This window comes from Sapajus apella, unplaced genomic scaffold (genome assembly GCF_009761245.1).
Source record: "Sapajus apella isolate SASKATOON/1434 unplaced genomic scaffold, GSC_monkey_1.0 scaffold63, whole genome shotgun sequence".
NCBI lineage: Eukaryota > Metazoa > Chordata > Mammalia > Primates > Cebidae > Sapajus > Sapajus apella.
The window spans coordinates 4788218-4814578 of record NW_022437003.1 but is presented as its reverse complement, the minus strand read 5'-3'; the positions used below and the strand labels follow the sequence as shown (position 1 = coordinate 4814578).

Here is a 26361-nt window from a genome sequence, read left to right as displayed (position 1 = left end):
TGGCCAGGATAGTCTCGATCTCTTGACCCTGTGATCAGCCCACCTTGGCCTCCCAAAGTGCTGGGATTACAGGCGTGAGACACCACGCCCAGCCCCCTGACTAATATCTTAAGCCTAGCACCTCTGACAGTGCCCAACATATGGCAACAAAAACGTATTTTATTCTCAAGAGTCCAAGCACTTACCATATTTTTTCATGCTCCCTCTTAACAAACTTATAAGGCAGGTATTATTACCTTCATTTAACAGATGAAAAGGCTAAAACATAGGGGAAGGTTTGGCAACTTGCTCAAGGCCTCATACGTAGTTAATATCAATTCTACCTGCTGTCTCTCACCAAGAAATGATTTAAGAAATTATTTGGAGCCAGGTGTGGCAGCTCATGCCCCCCATCCAAATGCTTTGGGAGGCTGAGGTGGATCACTTGAGGCTAGGAGTTCAAGACCAGCCTGAGCAACAGAACAAGACCTTGTCTCTACAAAAAAAATACAAAATATTAGCCCAGCATGGAGGTGTGCACCTGTAGTCCTGGCTACTTGGGAGGTTGAAGCTGGATGATTGCTTGAGCCTAGGAGTTTGAGGCTGCAGTAAGCTATGATAGTGCTAGTGTACTCCAGCATGGGCAACATAGTGAGACTGTGTCAATCAGTCAGTTAGTCAGTCAGTCAGTCAATGATTTGGGAGGAAGGCAATGGGAGTAGAAGGGCTTAATTTGTCTGAATGCAAAAGTCTTGCTTATATACAATGTATAGAAACAAAACAGCACAAGGAGGTGGAGACTTTACCTGCTTATGTGCACCATTTCCAATGATGCTTCTGGCGTATCTATTGCCTGGGTCCTCTCTCTCCACTCTACAGCCCCAGCACTTAAAATGCATGTGCCCTGAGTGTTGTCACCCTTCCTGGAGCCCAGGGTGAGGGAATCAAAACCATGAAATGAGAAATCAAAGTGTGTGAGATCCTACATGGTATGGAGAAGAAACTGTTGCCTTGAACCAAGTTGACTAGAATCTTCTTCCCTGGGGCTAGTAGGTCTCTGAATCTGGAGGGTCCCCAACAAGTCCAGCCTGAAATGCCATCATCACTTTGGGACAGAGTCCTGGGGGAGCCGTTGAAGAAGTATCATATATGGGAATATTTTATCAAAGGTATGCCTGTGGCAATGTAAAGAGGTAAACACTGTATCTGGGTCTGGGACTTAAGACTACATGAGAGAGAAAACATGCACTTCTGAAAGTAAATAAACCAACCAGAAATTCAGAGGAAAAACCACCAACACTTGGGTCAGTCTCAACGATCAATTTCTAGTTAATTTCACAGGTTCTACACTCTGATATGGAGAAAGCAAAGCATAATATTTGGGCATCTGGGTCTTTAAGCTTTAAGCAAAACCTGAAGCCTATAAACATGGTTAATGAAACAAATTTACCAAGTTGGGTGGAAACATTTATTGCAAAGTTAAACATATTGGGATAAAAATAACCTTCTATGTTTATTCCTTTAAAACATCTTTGACTACCATGAACTTGCTCATTCAGACATTAAAATCCTCCCAAAGACATGAGACAGGATTCCTAAACTGCCTGGAATGTCTAAACGCCGACCAACAACTCCCCTGGCACTAAACAAATTCAGATGTCTAGTCTTCTTACTGTGGTCACATTTATTCATTTTGAAAGATGAGTAAAGTAGCAAGCATGCCGTCTTGGAAAGAGTATGGACTTTGGTGTCAATCAGTTTTGCCTCGGGCAAGTAATCTAACCTAGAGTCTCGGTTTTATCTGTAAAGTGATAGTGTGAAAAGGATTATTATTAGGATAATTCTTAAAATTCCATAACAAGATACATGTAACACATCCTGTACAAGCATCTCAGTGGTCCCTCCACATACAATTAATGCACATGTGGGGGTGTTCATAGTGATTGTGCCGCAGGGCAAGTCTCTGCTGTGGTTTCATAGAGTTCACCTTCTCCTTCCCACTTTCCCCCTGAAAATACTTTCAATTTCTAATTTTACAAGTTTAAAATCATTTACAAAACCAGAAAAGATTCAGTTATCTAAATTTTCAAAAAAGAAGAGAAGGAGGAAAAGAGAGGCGCTTTGCTAAGTGGTAGACCCCTGGATTCATTAATATGAAAGAATAAGTCAAAGAAGTCTAATGCCTGTGGTCAGGTCAAGAAGGGAAGGAGGCTGGTGGAGCACACCTGTAATCCCAGCACTTCGGGAGGCCAAGGCAGGAGGATCACTTGACGCCAGGAGGTTGAGACCAGCTTGGGGCACAGAGTGAAACTCCATCTCTACAAAAATACAAAAATTAGCTGGATGTGGTGGCGCATCTCTGTAATCCCAGCTACGTGAGAGGCTGAGGTGAGAGGATTGCTTGAGCCCAGGTCAAGGCTGCAGTGAGCCAAGATCTCACCACTATACTCCAGCCTAAGTGACAGAGCAAGATCCTGTCTAAGAGAGAGGGAAGAGAGAGAAGAGAGAGAAGCAGCAGCAGCAGCAGCAGCAGCAGCATAAGAGGGCAAGGGTTTTCTACCTGTGTTTAAAAGTAAAATCACAGCACTCTATGTATCACGTGTAAGAGACAACCCTATGAACCACAAGGGCATCTAGCGAGAAGGATTAGAGGGTATCAGAAATGCCTCAGTCTTTGTAGTGACAAGAAACACCAGGCTAAAAATGCTAAATAACATAATGCATACCCACACACACAAAAGATGGCTCAGCCTTAGAAATAGCAAGTTGCCTGATCATCATGGGAGACATGAAATTCCCATGTGAGCAAAAATTTAGAACGAGTCCCTAAAGGAGTAAATGCTCAGGCAAACCATATTATGATCAGGATACTTATGCCCTAGAAAATCCTGCTTCTTCCTAAAGACCCTCAGCATATCCCAGGTAGTTCTTTTACGGTCTCACCAAGGCACCATAAGGTAGCAGTTTCTCATTCTGGGATATCCAGAGTTCTTTGTCTCACGACCAAGAGAATTAAGGAGTGTGGACACAAAGGGTAAGGTTGGAGGAAAGTTTAATAAGTGAAAGAAGCAAGCTGGGCACGGTGGCACGTGCCCATGGTCCCAGCTACTCAGGAAGCTGAGGCTGGAGGATCGCCTGAGTCCAGAAGATCTGGGCTGTAGGGCACTATGCCAATCAGGTCTCCGCACTAAGTTCAGCATCAATATGATGACCTCCCGGGAGCGGGGGACCACCAGGTTGCCTAACGAGAGGTGAACCAGCCCAGGTCAGATATGGAGCAGGTCAAAACTCTCATGCTGATCAGTAGTGGGATCACAGCTGTGAATAGCCACTGCACTCCAGCCTGGACAACATAGTAAGGTCCCATCTCTAAAAATAAAAAATAAAATAAAGAAGAAAGCTGTCAGCCTCAGAGAGAGGGCCCTGAAGAGGGTTGTTGTTTTTCACAGTTGAATGCAAAGGCTTTCAAGGAAGATCACAGACAGAGCCCAGGAAGCCAAGTGTTTAAGAGGTGCCCAGAAGGTCCTGATGGTGATTGCTGTTTTGAGAATCACTGCTGTAAACCATGGACATGTCGTACCCCTCAGGATGCCTTAGGTCCTTAGGAGACCTTGAGACTCATCCGCCATTTGATCACCTCCATATGCCTCGCTCCTTCTGCAGGGTAAATTGAGATAAAATAATTTTCACATTTTCATTTGTTCTTCAGTTGAATAAAGAACATTTTGAAATACATATACATTGTGGAATGGCTCAATCAAGCTAATTAACATATGTATTACCTCACACACATCATTCATTTCTGGTGAGAACACTTAAAATCTACTAAGTAACTTTTTTTTTAAGAGGTCTCACTATGTTGCCCAGGCTGGAGTGCAGTGGCCGTTCATGGGTGTGATCATGGGACACTACAACCTTGAACTCCTGGGTTCAAGTGATCTTCCTGCCTCAGCTTCCCCAATAGCTGGGATTACAGACATTCACCACCGTGCCCAGGTAGTAATTTCTGAGACTACAACACATTATTATTTTCCCTATCATCGTGTTGTACAATAGATCACTTGAACTTATGCTTCCTGTGGAGCTGAGATTTTACACGCTTTGAGCAACATCTCCCCAACTGCCTTCCCAACCCCAGCCCCGGTAACCATCACTCTACAATGTGCTTCTATGAGATCAACTTTTTAAAGCTCCACTTCCAAGTGAGGTCATATGGTATTTGTCAATCTGTGTCTGGCTTATTTCACTCAGCATAATCTCCTCCAGGTTCATCCATGTCATACAAAATGGCAGGATTCTCTTTTTTGTAAGGCTAAAAAGTATTCCACTATTTACATATCACATTTCCTTTATCCATTTATCTGCTGATGGATACTTAGGTTGATTTGACATCTTGGCTATTGTGAAAGCTCTAAGTTTTTATTTATTTTAATTTTTTTTTTTTTTTTTTTTTGAGACAGAGTCTCACTCTGTTACCCAGGCTGCAGTGCAGTGGTGTGATCTTGGCTCACTGCAACCTCCACCTCCTGGGTTCAAGCGATTCTCCTGCCTTAGCTTCCCGAGTAGCTGGGACTACAGGCACCAACCACCATGCTCGGCTAATTTTTGTTTTTAGTAGAGATGGGCTTTCACCATGTTGGCCAGGCTGGTCTTGATCTCCTGACCTCATGACCCACCTGCTTCAGCCTCTCAAAGTTCTTGGATTACAGCCGTGAGCCACCTCCCCTGGCCTCTCTAGGTTTTTAAATATGAAAACACTATGCTTGTTTAAAAAAATATAAATGTAAAAATTAAAAAGTAAAAGTCTTCTTCACCCTACCCAGTAAGCCAGGTGCTTGAGAGAGTCACGGTCCATGTAATCTCTGACTTGACTTTAATGGTTGCCATTTCAGAACTATATAAATAGGAAGATAAGGTATTTTTATTTTTTTCATTTAATGCGGCATGAGGTCATAATACACACTGCTCTACCACTTGTTCTTTTCACTCAATATAAGTACTTTTCAATGTGATCTCATTTTCTGTAATGCTTGCATATAATTCCATAGCTTCAGTATACCATAATTAAATTTATTTCTCCACTACTGCACATTTAGGAATCTTTCTACCTTTAAGTACCCACTGAGAAAGGCCACTACTTAAACCACTAACTTATTTGTCAGTTAATACTAAGACAAAAATTGCTGTGGACTGGTAGCTGGCTAAGGAGCAGAGCTTCAGACAGATAGGTAGGGACATCAGGGAGGCAAGAGGTAGTTTCTGTTAACGGCAATTATCACCAAACAGCCTCTGCCTGACTACCACCAGGGACAGGGCACTCACGAACCACAGCAGTGATGAGAACTGATCCACACAACTCTCATTAATAAGGAACTTTACGATGAGTTGAAACCTACCTTCCTAAAGTTTTCATCCATCGGGCTTAATGCTGCTAAGGACACAGAATAATTATTCTCCTATCACATCTGTTGTGGTTTGAATATGTCCCTCAAAAGTTCATGTGTTGGAAACTTAATCCCCAATGCAACAGTATATGAGGGCAGAATGGATTAATGTCATTACCATAAAATCCAGGTCAGTTATCTCTAAAACAGGTTGCTATAAAGCAAGTCTGGTCCCTGGTGCCTCTCTGTCTCACACACTCACTTCCACCTTGATGACCCTTGCCAACATGTTGGCACCATGCTCTTGAACTTCCCAGCCTCTGAAGTGAACCCAATAAACTTCTATTGTTTACAATGTACCCAGGCCATGGTATTCTGCGACAGTAGCAGAAAAAGACGAAGACAATATGACATTGCAGGCTCTTCTCTAGTTTAACACCCCCCACTTGCTTCAACAGTACCTCCTCAAAAGAAATAGGTTCAAGGCCACACTTTTAGGCTTCCTTTCCTTCAGCTACACCTCATTTTACCGATGTCCTCTAAAAGCTAACACCCAGTTTTATGCATCTGAACATCTGGGAGAGTTGTGACTTGACCAGCACAGACTGGACCGCTGTGGCCACCTGCCTGCCACAGTATGGCCTGCTGCAGACAGCACAGCAAAATAAGTCCCCTGGGTCATTTCATCACATTGGACAGGCCCAACAGGGCAATTGCAGAGTTGGGATAACCCATGTATTTAGCTCAATGTAGTAATACAGGAAGCACTCAATTTTAAAAGGCACATTTATAGCTTTTCCAGCTGCATTAGCACTAGTAACTAGAAGTTGAAGGTGGAAATACTCCCATATGACAGAACAAATAAGCGTACCTATGGCCCATACTCTTTCAGGAATTATGCATATTTTCCTTTACATTGGAAGAGACAGAAAGAAGTTATATCTTCTACATGTCCAACCGGTTGGAAAATAAGTAAACACTGTGGCTCAGCATCTGTTTTTAGAAGACAACTAATTCTTTTTTTTAATTCCCACAGATGAAGCCATTCTTAGTGGCTAAGAATATCCTCAAACTAACAACCTCTTATTCCATTGATAAGAACTAACGTTTACCTGATAAAAAGTCATTCCTTTGCAAAGGTCTTTCACACTCCTTGGGTATACTAAACTTATTTGCATTTCAGATTAGATTTCCTCTCTCCCATTTTGCAACAGTCAAATTTTTTTTTTCTTTCCATCTGTTTTACTTCTTCAGCCTCATCTTTTCTGCCCTAAAGTAACTTAAGTTACTTTATCAGCCCCTTGTAATCCTCCAAGTTGAGTCTCTTCTTTCTCTTCCAGCTACTAACTAAAAACCAAATCTCCCTTCCAAACACCACCCACACCCTCCTCACCGCCCAGGCCTCCCATCCACTCCTTAACAGAGTCCCAATAACACATTTATGTCCAAGACATTTCAGGGGAGTCTGACAATTGTCCAACTTAGACCATCAGAAATAGACTCCTACAAGACAGCAAATGTGTATTTCTGACATTCAGTGCTATCACAGTGAAGCCTTTTCTCTACTGGCTTCAAAAACGTGATGGGGCTGACAATGGGATCTCACGGGAAACAACAATGTCTATCTGTTGCCACAAGAGTGCACGAAGACCTTTCCCATGCTTCCCCACCCCCACGTGATATTCGTAACAACTCATTAATGTAGGTATGATCAGCTCATTTTACAGATAAGGAATCAGGCTCCAAAAGTTTAAATAGCTTGCCCAAGGTCACATTCCTAATAAATCCTGGCTGCAGGCCCACACCCCACCTCTTCCTAGCCATGCCTCAGTGTTCTTCCCATTGTCATAGCGAGGTGAGCTCACAGGACACACCTCAGGAGGAAACCCAAACATCAATCACACAACCTGCATCTCAAGTTTTGTCTACTTTTCTTCAGCTGGTATGCTATAATTTCTTATCAGCAGATTTTTGCATGGATTCTTGTGGCTTAAACAAGATATGCTTAGAGTGGTTCTACAATAAAGACAGACTGAATCCGGTACCTGAGAGGCAGAATAGCATTTCCAAGGTCGGAACTTAATGAGGGACTACCTCAGTAAGCAATGGTAAATGCATGAAGATTTTCATTTGGGTATGTCCCTGATGTTTGATGTTATGGGGAGAGAAAAATACTTATCATATTTTAAAAATATCCATTCATGAAAATTACCTGTGAGGAGCCTAAAGAGTCAAGATGAACCAAAAATCTTTTAGATCTTTTTTTTTTTTTTTGAGACGGAGTCTCACTCTGTCACCAAGCTGGAATGCAATGGCACTATTTCAGCTCACTGCAACCTCCGCCTCCCAGGTTCAAGCAATTCTCCTGCCTCAGTCTCCTGAGTAGCTGGGACTACAGACGTGTGCCACCATGCCTAGCTAATTTTCGTATTTTTAGTAGAGACGGGGATTCACCATGTTGGCCAGGATGGTCTCGGTCTCCTGACCTCGTGATCCACCCTCCTCGACCTCTTAAAGTGCTGAAATAACAGGTGTGAACCACCGTGCCAAGCAAATCTTTTATATCTTTACTGAAAATTACTAATACATGCAAAGATTTTAAAAAAGCTAAATTTTAAAAATAAATAAATCTAAGCACAAACATATAGCAGTGTAATTGCATATGACCTTTACAGTCTTCTGACTAGAAAATTCTCTAAATGGTCGGTCCCAATGTCCACATCTGGCAATACCATAAGCTCAGTGTTTACATATATTGCACAACCAGCGATCCTAAATTAAAAACAAAAAGCATCCATTTAAAATAAACTGCATTTTTAGAATAGTTTTAAATTTACAGAAAAATTATTAAAATAGCACAGAGTTCCCATATATTCTGCAGCCAGTTTCCACTATTAACATCTTCCATTAGTGTGATGTATCTGTCATAGTTAATGAACCGGTAGTGGTATATTAACTGAAGTCCATTCTTTATTCAGATTGCCTTAGTTTTGACCTAATTCCAAGATTCCATCCAGGACACCACATTACATTTACGTGTCGTATCTCCTCAGCCTCCTTTGGCTGTGACAGTTTCTCATATTTTTCTTGTTTTTGATGACCCTGGCAGTTTTGAAGAGTACTGGCCAGGTATTTTGTAGAAACCCTCGATTGAGATTTCTCTGGTATTTTTCTCAGAGACAGGAGGTAAGGGCTATGGGATTTTGCAACAAAGAACACAGATGTAAAGTGCCATTTTCACCACCTCATATTAAGGGTAACACACTATCAACAGCGCTATCACTGTTGATGCTGACTTTGATCACTCAACTGAGGTAGTGTCTGACAGGTTTCTCCACTGTAAAGGTATTCGCCCTGCTCCTCTTTCCCTAGTGTACTCTGGACGGAAGTCGCTATGCACAGCTCACATTTAAGGAGTGGAGAATCACATTCACCTTCTTAAGGGTGAGTGTCTACATAATTATGTGCAATTCTTCTGCAGGGAGATTTGTCTGTTTTCCCTATTCACCTGCATATTCAATCAATTATTTATATCAGTATAAGCTCACAGATGTTTATTTTATACTTTGAGATACAAACCCAAATTTCTGTAACCTATAGCCTATAGATCTAGACTTTTTTTTTTTGAGACAGGATCTGGCTCTGACACTCACACTGGAGTGCAGTGGCTCAATCTCAGCTTCCCTGGAACCTCTGCCTCCCAGGTTCAAGGGATCCTCCCATCATGGCCTCCTGAATAGCTGGGACCACAGGCATGTGCCACCATGCCCGGCTAATTTTTACATTTTTTGTAGAGATGGAGTTTTGCCATAAAGCCCAGGCACGTCTCTAACTCTGTCTCGGCCTCTGTAAGTGCAAGGATTATAGGCATGAGCTACTGTGCCAGCCCAGATTTCTCTATCTAATCTATACTTCTATAATCAAATGCTTCTTTATTTTACTGCTAAGACTATTCCAGCTTTGGCCATTGACAGCAGTTTCCGTTGGCTCCTGTGTCCATTTGACACACTCTTATGACCTTTCTTTTGGTTTTTGTGTTGGAATTCTTCCATACACTCCAGCACTACAAAATGTTCCAGATTCGTCTTGGGTATATTCTGACCCAGTCCTAGAATCAGCCATTTCTCAAAAAAGGCTGGATCCTTTTATGGAAAAATGGTCTTAGAAACCAAGATCCAGGATTAGGTGTACTCATTGCTATTAGAAATGAGAGTCACTTCTTGCAGACCTCTCAGCTAACAGGGCAAGAAAATGCCTCTGTGTGTGTGGGTGTGGGTGTGGGTGTGTGTGCGCGTGTGCACACACACACACACACACATACACACACGTGCACTAATCCTTGAATATACATAGATCTATAAATATGTTTATATGTAACCATCTGTATCTATATTAAACTAAACATGAGTTCATACTGATAGACGATCATTTTCATGCACAACGAAACTGGAAGACAGTAAGAAGTTTCCTCAGATGCCAGGAATGCAAGAAAAACCAAAAATCAGAGCGACAAGCATTCCTGGAGCTGGCATTTTTCCCTGGGGTATATACCTATCCAGGTGGCCTAGAGTTAGGGCAAAGGAGAAAAAGCAGACTGAGAAGGGAGAGGCAAAGGTAAGAAATGGAGGTTGTGCATAAAGCTAAGATTTATACTGAAACCAGGACCCCTCCAAAATTCTGAGGGGAGACACCAGACAGGGATGAGACCCTCCCCACAGAGGGTAACAGCAGATATGTTCTTATTTGGGCCTTGGCTCTGGCAGAGGGACAGAAAGTACAAAGACTCCCCTGAGAAGGAGAATCTGAGGGCCTAAATTCATATGCCCTGTGTGGCCAATAAAAATCCAAAGCAGCAAATGCAATTTAAGAGAGCCTGGATTGGGAATACCTCAGCTACAGAAGAAAGACCAAATGCAATCAAAAGGATTCCACTTTAAACCTGGTCTCAAAATATTCCCACAGATAATGCACCACAGAACATAAGCACCCAATCAAAAATCACAAAGACCCCTGGAAATTAAAGAAGCCAGTCACAAAGATCACCTACTGTATGAATCTGTTTATATTAAATGACCAGGATAGGCAAACTGAGAGAGAAAGTAGATCAGTGGTTGCCAGAGTTGAGGAAGAAGAGGAGATAGGGAGGTAGAATCTGGGAGGAAAAGAGGACTACTCATGATCCAAGGTTCTATCAGATGGGACAAAATGTTCTAAGATTCAATACCACCGTCACAATCTTGTGAATATACTAAAAAACAGTTTACTAGGCCAGGTGCAGTAGCTCACACCTGTAATCCCAGCACTTTGGGAGGCTGAGGCAGGCAGATCACCTGAGGTCAGGAGTTTGAGACCACCCTGGCCAACATGGTAAAATCCCATCTCTACTAAAAATGCAAAAAAAATTAGCCAGGCATGGTGGCAGGTGCCTTTAATCTCAGCTACTCAGAAGGCTGAGGCAGGAGAGTCACTTGAACCCAGGAGGCAGAAATTGCAATGAGTGGACATCATGCCACTGCACTCCAGCCTGGGCAACAGGGCAAGACTCTGAAGAAGAAAGAAAGAAAAAGAAAAGAAAGAGAGAGAAAGAAAGAGAAAGAGGGAAGGGAAGGGGAGGGAAGGAGAAGGGGAGATGAGGGGAAGGGAGGAGAGGGGAAGGGAGGAGAGGAAGGGGAAGGAAGAGGAAGGGGAAGGAAAGAGGGAGGGAGGGAGGGAAGGGAAGGGTAAGGTAAGAGGGAGGAAGAAAGGGAGGGAGGAAGGAAAAAATCACCTAAGAATGTGTTCCATCTATCACAAAGCAAATGGCAATATTTTAAAATCCTTCATATTGCTTCTTGAAATGCCCATGAGACCGTTGGTATTTTCACTTGAGGTAAAGAAGGTTCACTGACAAATAACAGAATAAAGGTGCTCTCCAAAGACCATCAAGATGAAGACCCTCTTCAGGAAATGAGAAGCATTAGTGGCCCACCTATCTATGGTTGCCTGACTGGCATTTTCCAGTCTTCACTGATGGTCACTCTGCCATCCTGTGACTTTTCTTGCTCAATCCATTGACCTTTAAGTTCATGTCCTTTAGTCTAGCCATTTTCAGCCTGGTTGTTCTTGTAACCATTTTTCTTGCTCTTTTCTAACTTCTCCAGTTCCTCTAGAAACGTTGCAGCAGGGAACCAAACCTAGACACATATGACTCTAATAAACATCTGAAGGTTGCCAAGTACACAAGAGAAGGTTTTTCAGCTCTCATAAAGTCATAAGCAGTTAATTCCTAAATTGTTTTATAGCCCACTAGCATCCTCAGGATTCTTGCTGCAATTTCAACCAGCTAAGATAAACAGCCATAATTCATCATTCACTGTTATTATTAAATCAAGTTTAGCCTAAAGTTGCCTCCTTACATATTTTAAGTTCGACCCAAATGTTCTTCTGTACGTTGTAAACTTTTAACAAGTGGAGGTGTAAACAGACCATACTTAACGCTAGTGTCAACCACTGAGTTTTGGCCAATCAAATACAGCCAACTGTTCGAACCCTGTTCAAATAAGGTAAACACAAACCTGTAACCAATCCAGCTGTTCCTGTACCTTACTTCCGCTTCCTGTACATCACTTTCCTCTTTCTGTCCATAAATCTTCCACCACGTGGCTGAGCTAAAGTCTCACAGCCTACTCTGGCTTGGGAGGCTGCCTGATTTGGGAATTGTCCATTGCACAGTTAAACTCCTTTAAATTTAATTCGGCTTTTTATTTTATCATCATGATGAAAGAGAGCTCCACCTTCTCTCTTGATGAAATGACTGTTTTTAGCATATAGCCTCACCTTGCCCTTCTTTTAAACTAAGATAACAAAACTGGTAATCAGAGAAATATATTTCTAAAGACACTCGAAATACATCTGGAGAAGGAAAAAAACCCATGTATGCCAACTTGTTTTGCACCTTAGTAAAACTAAATATGAAACTGGGTAAACTTTAACTCAAGACTGAAAGTACCAGGAAAAAAAAAAAGTTAGTCTTTTACTTCCTTTTTGTAAACTCTTTCCCAGTCTGCATACATGAAAAAGAAAAATGAAAATCCTCTTTTTGTCCTTCCTTCCACAACTTATATAAAGTGGCTTTCTGAATTTAATTCTGTATAAATGTTAACTTGCTTCCTTTAGATTAAATAATGTGCAAGGCCAGGCACTGTGGCTCACACCTATAATCCCAACACTTTAGGAGTCCCAGGCAGGAGGATCATCTGAGGTCAGGAGTTCGAGACCAGTCTGACCAACATGGTGAAACCCCATCTCTGCTAAAAATACAAAAAATAGCTGGGCGTAGTGGCACATGTCTGTAATCCCACCTATTCGGGAGGCTGAGGCAGCAGAATCGCTTGAAACCGGAAAATGGAGGTTGCAGTGAGCCAAGATCATACCACTGCACTCCAGCCTGGGCAAAAAAGTGAAACTCTGTCTCAAAATAATAATAATAATGTGAAGATAAGTTAACACTTACTGTTTAGAAACAATGAGCAATGATGTTTTACTAGAATGGAGAATAGAGGCTATAAACACTCCAACATCCCTCATGGTCAAAAACTAGACTCTCTTTGCAAGATCTTTCTTCCAAGGTATAGCACACATGCTCCTAAGGCATCGTGGCCTTACTCTAGGTGAAGTGAAAGAAAATAGAAGATTCCAGAGCCCCAGAGGTCAACTCAGTTCAGCCAACATGCGCTGAAATGCACACATTTCATTTGGAGAAATAAGAAAGCAAATCATACAGGTACAATTGCTTTAGCTAAGTCTACTGAAATTGGAAAAAAAATAATAATCTTGGTTTGTAGTCTTGCCTTCAAAATGTGTTATTTTACAAACTAAAACTAACCCTTTCGCACTAAGGTCAAGGGTCTTGAAATTCCAGAGCCAAACTGGTCTTAAAGAGCCCTGTTTCTAGGAGATGGGGATATCAAGAATTCTGGAGAAGTCTAATGCCACCAGGCCAGTAGGAGGCAGAGCCACTTTTATCCCAAAGGCACAAGAGATGAGGGAACAGTTAATATCCTTACGCCCATGCCCCAAGTCACTTCTCTGCATCTAAGGGAACACTGGAAACAAACCCCAAGTCTCCTGCCTCGCCCAGTTCATTGCTCTTCCCCTCACAGGTCTCCCTGTAAGTGGCACTCTGGGGTGTCCATATTCTCTGCTCCAATGTGAGCAGAGGAGGCAGTGTCATCACGGAAGGCTCCCTTCTCCAACCCTCTCACTCCCACAACACCAGCACTTTCAGCATTTGCTAAAGAACAAAGTGTAGAGTGTCAGGGTCCCCACCAGGTTACTTAAGGGTGTATGTCCGCTGCTTGAACCCTGAAGGCTGGGCAGTCAGCCAAGGCTGTGGTGCCCAGCCAAGGAGCAGGTGCCCCTGAGAACTCAAACATCCCGAAGAGTATATGCGAACCTATCCCCCCCCCAAAAAAAAAACAAAACACACAGTCTCATCACTCAAACACAGGAAGCAAAGAGCCAGAAAATCAGCTCAGAAGCAATTCAGACACAGAGGTGATGAGGATCTTGAGAGCTATTCTGCTGCCACCCAGGAGTGTCCCATATGTAAGTCCCAATAAACTCATCTGCTCATGAAATTGGACTTCTCCGAGTCATTCTTAGGTCTCTCAGCTCCTTCCCAGTTTGGGGGGGAGTTATAATTGCAGATTTTTTTCATAACACAAAGCCATGGCTAGAAGAACAGAAACAACGCTTTCAGAAAAGGAAGAAAGGAAGTTCAAAACTCACTAGAGCTCTGTATACACAGACATGAATCAATCCCTAAGAAACACTGCTAGGAAAGAAGGAACGAAGGAAGGATGGACGGAAGGACGGGCAGGACGGAAGGCGGGCAAGCGATGGGGGTGCTCACACACTATCACTTACATCAGAAAATAAGACAAAAAGATTCTGGTCACATGTAGATACAAACCATCTCTGAAACCATGCAGCTGAACCATGGAAATCTGGCCAGCTGGAAACAGGGGAAGCAGGGGTGAGAGAGGCTGACCTTTCTTTATATCCCCTTTTTTTCTGCTTGTAACTTTGATAGTAAATCCAAGTACTACGTAATAGGAAAAGTGATTTTTTTTTTTTTTGAGACAGTCTCACTCTGTTGCCCAGGCTGCAGTGCAGTGGTGCGATGTCAGCTCACAGCAACCTCTGCCTCCTAGGTCTAGCAATTTTCCTGCCTCAGCCTCCCAATTAGCTGGGACTATAGGCATGCATCACCACACCCGGCTGATTTTTGCATTTTTAGTAGAGATAAGGTTTCACCATGTTGGCCAAGCTGGTCTTGAACTCCTAACCTCAAGTGATCTGCCCGCCTTGGCCTGCCCAAGTGCTGGGATTCCAGGCATGAGCCACCCTGCCTGGCCAGAAAAGTGATTTTTGCAAACTGTATCCATACAAAATAAAAGCTTAAAGAAAATCAATAAAAAATAAAAATTTAAAAGAATGTGATAAATAAAACAAAAACAGAGAGCAAAAATTAGTACCAGAGCAGCAGGTGGGGGAGTCTTAGGAACAAAGACGTCTCAATCCAGTGACACTCACAGTTAAACCACTTTATGAAATTTCATGAAATGACTTTGAGTTTAGTAACATCCTCTAAGCCTCAACAACTTTTTGCTGTGTATCTTTGCTGACTCATCTGTTTCAATTCAGAGCCACAGAATGATGAATGAGACAAAGTTAAAAAATTTTTTTTTTCAATTTTAATTCTTTGTTTGAAATAAGAATAGAGGATAACCCAAACACAAGCTTTTCAAATGGACCCTTGCTCTTCCCTAAATCAGATTAGAACCTGAGTTCCCTGTTGTTTTTTTTGTTTTTGTTTTTTGGTAATAAACCTGAGAATGGAATATTTATAATAAAATGATAGTTCGCTGGAAATCCCCAGCAGTATCAGCCCAGAAACCTTCATTCAACACTTTAAACTCTGGAAGGGGATTGTAAACTTTCAAAACCATCTCTCAAATTAATTGGTTTTACTAATGCATAAAAGCAGATTAAACATTGATAACTTTAAAAATGATTCACTAATGGTATTTTTTTTTTTTGGGAAAATTAAAACCACATTGCCTATGGGTTAATGAGTTAATGTTTTTGCAGATAATGACATTTCTTAAGCCCAAAAAAATAGTGTTTTTTAATAAAGCACATTTTTAACCAACACAAACTATTTGGCATTACTTTTCCTACTGATGACTCTCTGTCCTTGTGTTTGCCTGGCAAAACTACTAGAAATTGTCATTAATGAGACTGCAATAAGTTATCCCTTTATCTTGTTTACTGGAAGACTGACTTAAAATAGAAAGCCTTTGAAAAGCACATAGCCACTGTTACTAAATGACACAAACTGAATTCTTTATAAAAGTTGCTGGTACAAAAGATATTTCCAGATTTTATCTCTTTAGATATAATCTTTTGATGAAACTTTCCTTTCTAAATGTAATTCCTGGCTGGGTATGGTGGCTCATACCTGTAATCCCAGCACTTTGGGAGGCCAAGATAGGAGGATCACTTAAGCCCAGGAGTTCAAGACCAGCCTGGGCAATACAGCAAGACCCTGCCTCGATTAAAAAAATAAAATAAAATAAATAAATGTAATTCCAAGGCAAAGCTACAGAATACTTGGGAGTATTTGACTCTATGGCATCTTTTGTATGTATGACTTGACTTTAGACTGCTAAAGGAAATTTCTTCATGTTCACAGAAATCTGAAACAACTGGTTTAAAAAAATGATATTAACAGCTGCATTTGTAACGGGAAGTAATGGGTATATCAACTGCACACAATGAAAATGGGAATGAAGTGTGTCACCTTTAAATAACCAATATAAACATTTCACTATCAGCATTTGAGCCATGAATTAACTTTCAAATTAGAAATTAGGCCCATTTATTCTGATATTCCGGCTCCAAATAATAAACAGGCCTGATTCAGTTGGCAAAAAGAACTGGCTTCCAATTTCATCTTAATTAAGTCATTCATTCCAGTTCAAAAATGCAAATAAAATTCCACTTCAATTCAACAAACACGTACTTAGTTCCTACTTTGTCTTAAGCACACAAAGACGACCCAGATTCAACCTGTGGTGTCAAATAAAATTAATAAGGAGCAATTGTTTTGGACTGAGCTCCTGCGCACACCAGACCAAACCAGAATGGAGTCACCGGTGCCAGGAGCTATATAAACAAACAAATTTACAATGGACCTGTTTTCAAAAAAAAACCAGGAGAGTCACAGCAACCAAGAGAAAGGGCCCAGCCTACCTGAGCCAGCATGAGGAAATCCCATCTTTTTTAACCTTATAAGGACAGTAACTTTGCTTCTCATTCGTTGTTTCTGCTTTCTTCAGCCTTTTCTTTTTTTTTTTTTTTGAGACGGAGTGTCACTCTTGTTACCCAGGCTGGAGTGCAATGGCGCAATCTCGGCTCACCGCAACCTCCGCCTCCTGGGTTCAGGCAATTCTCCTGCCTCAGCCTCCTGAGTAGCTGGGATTACAGGCACGCGCCACCATGCCCAGCTGAATTTTTGTATTTTTAGTAGAGACGGGGTTTCACCATGTTGACCAGGATGGTCTCGATCTCTTGACCTCGTGATCCACCCACCTCGGCCTCCCAAAGTGCTGGGATTACAGGCGTGAGCCACCGCGCCCGGCCTTCTTCAGCCTTTTCTACCTGTAAAACCCACCTCTTCAGCTCAGCTCAGCCTTTCTGTTTTACACATGGGATGATGCCCGATTCATGAATCACTAATAAAAGACAATTCAATCTTTAAATTCAATTTGTCGACATTTTCTTCTTTGATAATGATCACTGCCCACAAAGAACGTGACCCTCTTCTCTCCCTCCTAGAATATTCTGACTGTCTCACTTGGTCCCCAGTCCCCTCAAATTTCCCTCCTGCTTCTCAAGCAGCTGCTCCCAGGAAGTCTTCCCCTTGCACTGTCTCAGGAGAGGCCCCACGTCCTCTGGCAGCGCTGTGTGCACCGAACACATGTATTTCAAGGCTTACAGGCAAACAGCAGTTTACCAGTGTCTACGTGTGTGTCTCTTAGAAGGCACAGGAAACTCACTGATCTCTGATCTCCATTTAGCCCACTGTTTGGCATACAGCACTCAATAAAAACTATGGAAAGAAGCCTCTCAGAGTCAGGCAGGACAGAGAGACCAATAAATATCTAAGACATAAAGTAAAAGGCAGAGCAATGTGACATGGGTAGAATGCTATGGAGAAACCGAGAGAAAGAAGGGGGCCATTTGGCCCTAGTGGGGAGGGAGGACTGTGTTACAGCGGGAAGATGGGAGGAGAGGTTTTAGGGCCAGCCTGAAAACAGGAATTGAGGACCGGGCTGAGAGCTAGTGCTCGACTTACGACCACAGTCGGGACCGCGGACTGGTTGTCACACGATTTGGTGGTAAGCTGAGTAGGCTATATGTACAGTTGAAATGGTGCACGCGGAGATGGTAGTGCTGCCGGAAGCTGGTCCGCACTGTCGTACGCCCAGCTGGGCAACGTTTGCGCTGCCAGACGCGGAGCAGTCGTGGCCAGCGATTGTGGTCGTAAAGTCGAATGGTCGTAAGTTGCATAGGTCGTAAGTCGATCAATACCTGTAAAGGTCCCAGGAGAAGGAAGTGCCTGTGTGCAGAGGCTGGAGGGTATGAAAGACACACTGCGTTTGAGGGATAGGAAGTAAACAGCCCACTGTGGTAGAAGCGCAGCACGCAGGGAAGGTGGTGCTGGGCGCAGTGCAGCAACCAGGAGCACGGCCTCCAGAGACAGACCTGAGTTCGAGTCCTGCCTCTGCCCCTTCTCAGCTACGAGCAAGTGACATAAGTCCTGGGGGCTGCTTCCTGATTGAACTTTGGGGAAGAGGTAGCTCACGATTATAATCCCAGCATTTTGGGAGGCTAAGGTGGGAGGATGGTTTCAGGCCAGGGGTTTAAGACCAGCCTGGGCAACACGAAGACCAAATCTCTACAAAAAATACAAAAAATTACCCAGGTGGGGTGGTGGGCACCTTTCATCCCAGCTACTTGGGAAGCTGAGGCAGGAGATTGCTTGAGCTCAGGGTACAATGATCAAGCCAGTGTCCTCTAGCCTAGGCAACAGAGTGAGAGCCTACCTCAGAAAGGAAAAAGGAGGAAGAAAAGAAAAAAAAGAAAGAAGGAAAAAATTGGGGGAAAGAAGGAAGAAACGTGGGGAATAACTTTTAGTGCTGTATGAACGGAGAGAATGTAGGCAGAGCAGTGCTGAGAGCATAAGCATTCAATGTATGGAGCTGTCAGTGTCCTTAAGCCAGCAGGTAAACTGAGGCCAAGTTGTGAAGAATCACCTTTTGTAGGAAGGCTAAAGCTCCAGGACACACAAGGCCCCTGCTTCAAATGCCAGGGAATATATGGTCACACCTATGATCTCCCTGTCCTCTCTTCAATTACTGTCAAATCTAGCTACTGGACTGTGACACCAGCCAGCAGTTTCCAGTAGGCCAGCCCACCTTCTAGACTTATCGGGAACCCCCCAGCATGGAGACAGCCCATCCTCGCACAGGATCTGAGGACAGTCCCCAACTCCAATAGCCCTGCCCTCTGCAACTGTGTGACCTGGGGGGTTATATGTCACAGTCTTACCCCCAACACATCCACATCCAGTGCCCAAAGGCTGTTTCCAAAAGGCACCCCCCACCTGCCAACAGCAAGCTCTTCAGAACCAAGAAGGAACTTTCCATCACATAAATGTGCAGTTCCAGGAAGGACTGCAAAGCTCAGAGTCAGTCCCTGGACATCATCCTACCTGCCTAGACCCCTCCCGCTCCTCCCCAGCCCTCACTGGCAGCATGCAAGCTCCACTTGTCAACCGCACCCACGTGCTGCCCCTGACTTCCTTCTCCTACTCCTCTGTGACTCATCTTCTTATTGCTTTCTCCCTCCACTGCTGACCTTTTCGCAAAGCCCGCCCTCTGTTCCCATTTTACCACCACGGCAAAGCCTAGGTCAGGAGCAGCAGATCAGGGCTTTTCCAGACCCCCACTGCTGCTTTGCACTATTTTTTTTTTTTTTTTTTTGAGATGGAGTCTTGCTGTGTTGCCCAGGCTGGAGTGCAGTGGTACATTCTTGGTTCACTGCAAACTTCCGGCTCCTGGGTTCAAGCAATTCTCATACCTCAACCTCCCGAGTAGCTGGGACTGCAGGCATGCACCACCACACCTGGATAATTTTTGTATTTTCAGTAAAGATGGGGTTTCACCATGTTGGCCAGGCTGGTCTCAAACTCCTGACCTCAGGTGATCCTCCCGCCTCGGCCTCCCAAAGTGCTGGAATTACAGGTGTGAGCCACCAAGTCTGGCCGCTTTGTACTATTTTCCTTCCACTATCCTCATAGGAAACCTTTCTTCCCTCCAGACTCCCGCACACTCCTAACGTTCCGTGAGAGGATGCAGGCAGAGGCACGGGCTGAGCCCATGACACACAGCAGGATGGGTCACACCCCCTCTGCTCCCTCTTCCTGCTCTGACAATCTACCCACCTCTGGTGACTCCTCCACATTTCTGGATACCTTAGGGACCTCATAGTCTTCTCCACAACTCCCCAAATTCACCTGAGTATTCACCTTCAATGTCGAGAAGGGCAATCCATCAAATCCCCCAGTTCCCTGCTTGCTACACTAAACAGACTTTCACCCCATCCTCATGAGCACACCCCGATTTTCATCATTGCCCAGAAAGACTTCACTAGAAATCCTTCACTCACATATCCGAGCCCTCCAGCTCTCTCTTTTCCTCTGCACCTGCCCCTCCATGACCCCCCATCTCGAGAAGTTTTCCTCTTCACTCTTATTACCACAAACTGTCAGCATCTTTCAACACCCATGCTTCTTAACTTCCCTAAAACCTTCTCTGAAGGTTTCATTTTTCCTCCTGAAAGAAGCTGCTGAAAGAAAAAAAAAAAAAAGCACATATTGGTGCATATTCATCCATCTAAAAATGTATAATTTCCAGGAGGTTGAAGATACTCAGCAGCTCATTCAATTGACCTTGTCAGTGCTTTCTCAGTTCCTTAAATACTTCTCCAACCCTGCACTCATCCGCAAAACCCTGGCTTCCTCCCCCATCCCTACCTCCTCCAGGGAGGACCTTCTGTACCCCTTTACAAAATGAAAATCTTCTCACAACTTAAGCCCTGCAGTGTCCTCCCTTGACTATAGTTAGGGCTCTCAAACTTTAGCTGGCATGAGAATCACCCGGGGAGCGCCCTCACACCCTGATATTCAAACTCAGCAGGACAGGGGTGGATCCCAGAAACACCCACGGCGGAAGATCCTCATGATGACATCCAGGCACCATATTTGAGGAAATCTGATGATCAGGCCAAATCCAGCCCACTGCCTATTTCTGTGTGGCCTCCATGCAACAAATGCATTTTACATTTTAAAGGGTTTAAAAACATCTAAGGAAGAACATTTCAGGATGTGAAAATTACATGAAATTTAGATGTCAGGATCCACAAATAGTTACATGGGAACTCAAACCCTGACTACAAAGAGACTTTAAATTTGTTTAGAATTAAGCCTACAAACCCAGCAAGATAACTAGCAATACAAGGGAATATTTACCAAGCATCAAATGGAAACATTAAATTCTATCGGAGTCCAGGATGCCCTGTGGACCTCCTTCTGTGTTCCACCATGGTGCCATCCACAAACCTGTATAGCATCTACATGGGTCTGTGAGCATATAGAACCTATGTACTCATATGGGCCTTTTCTTTCCTCTATAGTATATAAGCTTTTGTAGGATGGGGACCTTGATTTTTTTTTATCCTTGTACTTCTATCACATGGCCAGGTACCTGGTGCTAACAACATTAAATAAATATTTAATTGATTTAACAATGACTGGAATGTGAGCTGAGCTTTTAACGAAGGACAAGACTTAGATAAGAAAGAACTAAAGGCTGGGCTTTGCAAGCAGGGCCAAGGGAACCAACCAGGTGACTGAGAGCTCCAGGCAGGTAAAGAAACTGCAGTCACCGGCCCAGGTGAAATCATCAGACTCACTTCTGATATCACCATTAGTCTGGAGCTCCACGTCTTTAAAGCTGGTCTTCATTCATCCAGACTTTTAAACTGTGACAGAAGCTTACATTAATAATCCTAAGCCTTTGCTTTTTTCATCTCAAAACTATTTCCTAGATTCTTATCTCCTGGTCTATTTTCCCCTTGCCCCTTTTTCTGCTGATGCTAAATTAGAAGAAAAAAACCAGAAACTCAGAGTCCTAGTGTAATACTGAGTTCATATTTCATGCACACACCCCCACCGTTTGGGGGCACAATCAGGTAAAATATCCCAAAAATGCTTTGGTGGTGGGTAGAATTTCCCACCACTAAATTGGAAGTTTCTTCAAGCCTGGAAACACTTTCCGTTTCAGCTTTCACAGCTCCTAGGATGTAACGGTGCACCACACAAATTACTAGCATCAACATTATCATATCTGTTTTGGCAGCTGAGTCATTCTTGCAAACCTTTAGTTTAAAAGCACATCAAGTTACACTTCACAACCAAAACAAAGTGAAGACAGGAGTAGATGATTCCTTGATTCCCCCTAAACCGCAAAGAAAAGTGCTCGCCTAATTTATCCTAAGTGAAATCTTTTACTGGAGTCATCCTACTAACCACCATAGCTCCATATCTGCTCACTGGACAGGGGCTCATCATTTAGAAATAAAGTTTTCAACAAACCTATCTTTGAAGCACCTGTAGAGGCCCCTAAGTCATCATCCATTTCCTGTATTCTGCATCTGAATTAGTAAGCTCTATTTGTCTCTAACTGAGATAATTTTACATTTCACATCTTTAGGAGGATGTGACACTAATAAAAATCCCTGAAAACAAAAACCAGACTTTCCCTGAGTGTAGACCTAACCACACACAGACTTTCCTATTTAAGGATGCCACGAAGTTAACAGAACAGATAAATGCAAGAATTAGATGAAAAATACAAACAGTTCTTCACATACGAAGCAGAATGCTTACCAGTTATTTCCATTTTTGCAGATAATAAACTACTTGACACAGGATCCAGAAGCTAAAGACATTTACAGGAGTGGAATCAATCAGAAATTAGGATGTTAAGACATTATGAAAATGATTCAGTGTCCTTAAGAGGCATACAAAGAATGATTTGGGCAACTTAAGATATATATTTTATAATTTTGAGCATATCCCAGTCCAATCAAGTCACTCTTTAATGGGACAGGAGCAAACACATATCAAGGCCTGCACGCTTATCCTCAGGTTACCCCCCAGATCTGACTCAATCTTTCTCTTCCCTGTCCTGTGCCACAGGAGGAGCCCCTCCAGGCTGAGGCCAGGAACACCTGGGGGCCACTGGGAAGAGATGGAACGGCTGCAGGTGGGAAGAAGGGCTGAGGTTCTCTCTCCGATTTTTCAGGACATCCAGGCAGGTCCAGCTCTCACAAACGGCAATGAAGTTCTTCCACTTTCCCCTCCAGCTGCCCCCTATTTCTGATCTCAGCACCTCAACATCCTTTGTTGATTCCCTTAATCTTGCCCATACCCCTCTGAGTAATTCATTAAAGTCTGTTCATTTCAGCCAATGGGGTTGATTCCTGTTTCCTGCAGGGACCCTGTCTGATACAAGAACCTTCCTAATGTAGGGCATTTTGCAGGATATACAATTTCTCAACCAAAAAATGTAGGTCTTATTGCCATCTCCCATTCTACATGAGGATGCTGAGGCTCCAAGAGGGTAGAGTCCCAGCTGGCAGCCACAGCAGAAGTTCGCTGGCAGAGCTGGAATTGTACCCAGGTCAGTCTGACATCTAAGCCCTTAAGAAGCCTTAAAAATGTGAAAGGGAAAAACACACCAACCTTCCAAACTGGCAAAACACAATGTAGCTTCAAACCACATTATTTATGGTTTGGGGATTTTCCCTGGGCCTAAATAAGCTACCTGGGGCACTGCCTTTTAAGCGCTTCTTCCACCAAGGGTCTTTCAGACTCCTGCTGGAGGGTGGTCAGACCAACCTTAAAGCTAGCAGATCCCAGGGGCTCCTGACCATGGCTAACATTCCTCCTTCAGTTTATCCCAGAAATCCCTCCCTCCCTCCCAATCTTAAACATCCCTAAGGCTCTTTTGTTTCTTTTTATGAATTAAAACCAGAATTACTTTTCTAGAAAAGTAGAGGATGCAACTGAAAGACATTAAAAACATAATTCTAGCACCTCCCAGTCATAACTTGCCATGGTCCTTTAGCCCTATAAAAGCCTCCCAGGAGTCTTTCCACCTGTGCAGAAGAGATTAGACGAGAAAATGCAATTAAAATACCCTCTGATAGGAGTGGAGAGGTACCAACAAAACAAACTCCCCTTAAGGAAATTCAGCTGTGAGTTTTATTTAACTTCAGAACTAAAGAATCTGCTGGCTGGGCGTGATGGCTCACACCTGTAATGCTAGCATTTTGGGAGGCCAAGGCAGGCGGATTACCTGAGCTCAGGAGTTCGAGACCAGCCTGGGCAACACGGTGAAACTCTAAAATAAAAAAGAAGTTAGCTGGGCATGGTGGCATGCACCTGTAATCCCAGCTACTCAGGAGGCTGAGGAGAATTGTTTGAACCGGGAAGGCAGGGTGTTGCAGTGAGCCAAGATCATGCCACTGCACTCCAGCCTGGGCGACAGGAGACTCTACAAAAAAAAAAAAAAAAATTGCTATTATGTATGTCTATTACGTATGCCTGGGTCCTGAGGTCTATCTCATCCTCACTAGAAACTACAGAGTAATTTACAAAAGCAGAAATGCTTTGCACCTGAAACCCTTCCCAAGTTCCTGACTTTCTGGATTTTGCAAGTGATGAGAAGACAATGGTCTCATCAGGTGGAGTTCTAAGTCAGACCCTCAGAGTGAGTCAGGTATGACGGCGGCTCCGGAAACAGGACCCGAATAAAGCAAATGTCCAGGTCTCACTTTCTCATTGCTGAAGGGGTGTGTGGAAAGGACAGCAGGTGTGCTCTCGATAAAAGCAAAGGAAAAGGAGCACTGGTGTGAGGAAGAAGAAAACCAGGCAAAACAGGAGCGCAGTGGATCGCCCCCTTCCCTCACATGCCCTGCCCAATTCCAATTAAATCAACATTTACTGATTGGCTCACTGCTAAGTATGCCCCCGATCTAGCCTGCAGCACCTGAAGAGACAAGGAAATGGTAAGACAGGCTTCATCTTCAGGAAGGTTTCTTGCCAGGAATCACTGTTGTTGCCATTTTTAATTTTAATGTTTGTAGATAATTCCTGGACAGTTCAAATAACTTTACTGGGGCCCCTGTCCTCCCATTAACCTATACTACTCGGAAGCCCCAGACCCAGGCAAATGACCCAGCCGAATAAAGGTTGGGAAAAGGTCCTGGGAAAACCAAAGCGTCCTTGGGTGCCCCGCATCACACACGGTACAAACTGTCACCCCTGAACACGCCTCGCCGCAGATGTCTAAAACCCAGGTCTTGAATTCAAAATCTCTAGACTACAGTCTACAGATTAATCGCGCTGGTTTTTTTAAGTGTGGTTATCTAAATTAAAAATAATAACGGCTTGAGGACACTGATGAAAGAAACACTGGTTTCATTTATCAGACTACTTCACAACTTCAGTACAGGAAAGGAGGTAATCCCAAACTTTAAAAAAGTTCCATCGAACTTGCCGCGCAGGCTGTACCATATTTTTCACACTTACAAGGAAAAATACTAACACCAACTCAAGAAGAAAAGAAAAGAAAAAAAAAAAAAAAAAAACCAACTATCTAGTGTGTGGCTGTAAAATGCGCCATGGAGGCGGAGGGACGGAGGGTAACAGTTTCGCCCGCCCCACGCCCGCGATCGCCGGGGAGCTGGGGTCGCTGCGCCCGCGGCCCGCGGTTACCTGGTCCAGCGGGATGCCCAGGAGCTCGCTGAGCGGGTGCAGACAGGTGGAGCCGGTGGTGCGGTAGGAGAGGCTGGACGGCTGCGGCTCTGCTGCCATCCTGCATCTTCGGGAGGTGGCTGCCCCGGCCCCCGCCCGCAACAGCCCCTGCTCGGCGTCCTCCCGCCCGGGTGCTCGAGGGTGGCTGCACCGCGGGGCGCACGGCCGCCTGGTTCGCGCGGGAGCGAACGGGAGGCCGGCGGACGCGAACCGGCGCAAACTCTCGGGGCGCAAACTTGGCGTTGGCGCTGGCGCTGAGGCCAGGGCGCCGTAGGAGGGCCGGGCCCAGCGCGCCCCGCTTCCCGCTGCCCTCCTCTCGGCGCCCATTGGCCGGGCCGCTCAGGACGGCCCCGAGAGGAGGGAGGGAGGGAGGAAAGTGGGGACTCGGAGTCCGGCCCCAGAGCGCCTCCCGGCCCGCCCAGCCCGGCCCGCACCGAGGCCGACCCGGAGAGGGAAAGCGCCGCCAGCGGGCGCCGCCGCCTGGCCCTGAAGCTGGTGGCGCGCGGCCCCGGGGGCGGGACGCGCCTTTCCTCCTCCCGGGCCGGTAGTCCCAGCTCCCCGCGGGACGCCACGGCCTCACCCGGCGGGCGCCTTCGCTGGAGCGCGCCCCCCACCCCGCCCCACCCACCCGTTTCTGGTTTCGCCCGCGCGGTGGAAGCGGCTGAGTGGCTGCGTTTCCCTTTCCAGCCGCACGGGTTCCTCTGCCGGTGGCTGGAAGCTCACAGACCCTGCGCTGCCAGCGGGCGCCGCAGCCACCAGGCTCCCCACTGTCTGTACCCTCCTCTGCGCTACGCATAGTTTCCTGCACCCTGATCTGACGTGCTCGGTGCTTCCTGCACCCTGATCTGAGGTGCTTGGTGTCACACGAGCAACTACAGGGGACTGTGAGCTTCGTGTCACTTCCGTCTCTGGAGTGAGCAGTATTTCACCTCTATTCTACCGTGTACATGATGATAAGTCATTTGCATGCCACCGGTCCTCAGAAAGGGCACCTTGCTCCTTAAC

At 44.5% G+C, this 26361-nt stretch overlaps 1 protein-coding gene across 5 annotated transcripts in view; it reads right to left on the bottom strand.

The window, feature by feature from the left end:
* The window catches only part of MBOAT1 (membrane bound O-acyltransferase domain containing 1), a 105320-nt gene extending 79598 nt beyond the window's left edge, over positions 1-25722 (bottom strand). The window contains exon 1 of one of the 5 annotated variants that reach the window (XM_032247717.1): positions 25318-25722. In XM_032247717.1, the coding sequence (XP_032103608.1) occupies positions 25318-25683 (366 nt within the window). In that variant the 5' untranslated portion in view covers positions 25684-25722. The remainder of the gene's footprint in view (positions 1-25317) is intronic. The other 4 variants (XM_032247716.1, XM_032247715.1, XM_032247714.1 and 1 more) reach the window with 4 other exon arrangements.
* Positions 25723-26361: the final 639 nt, after the last annotated feature.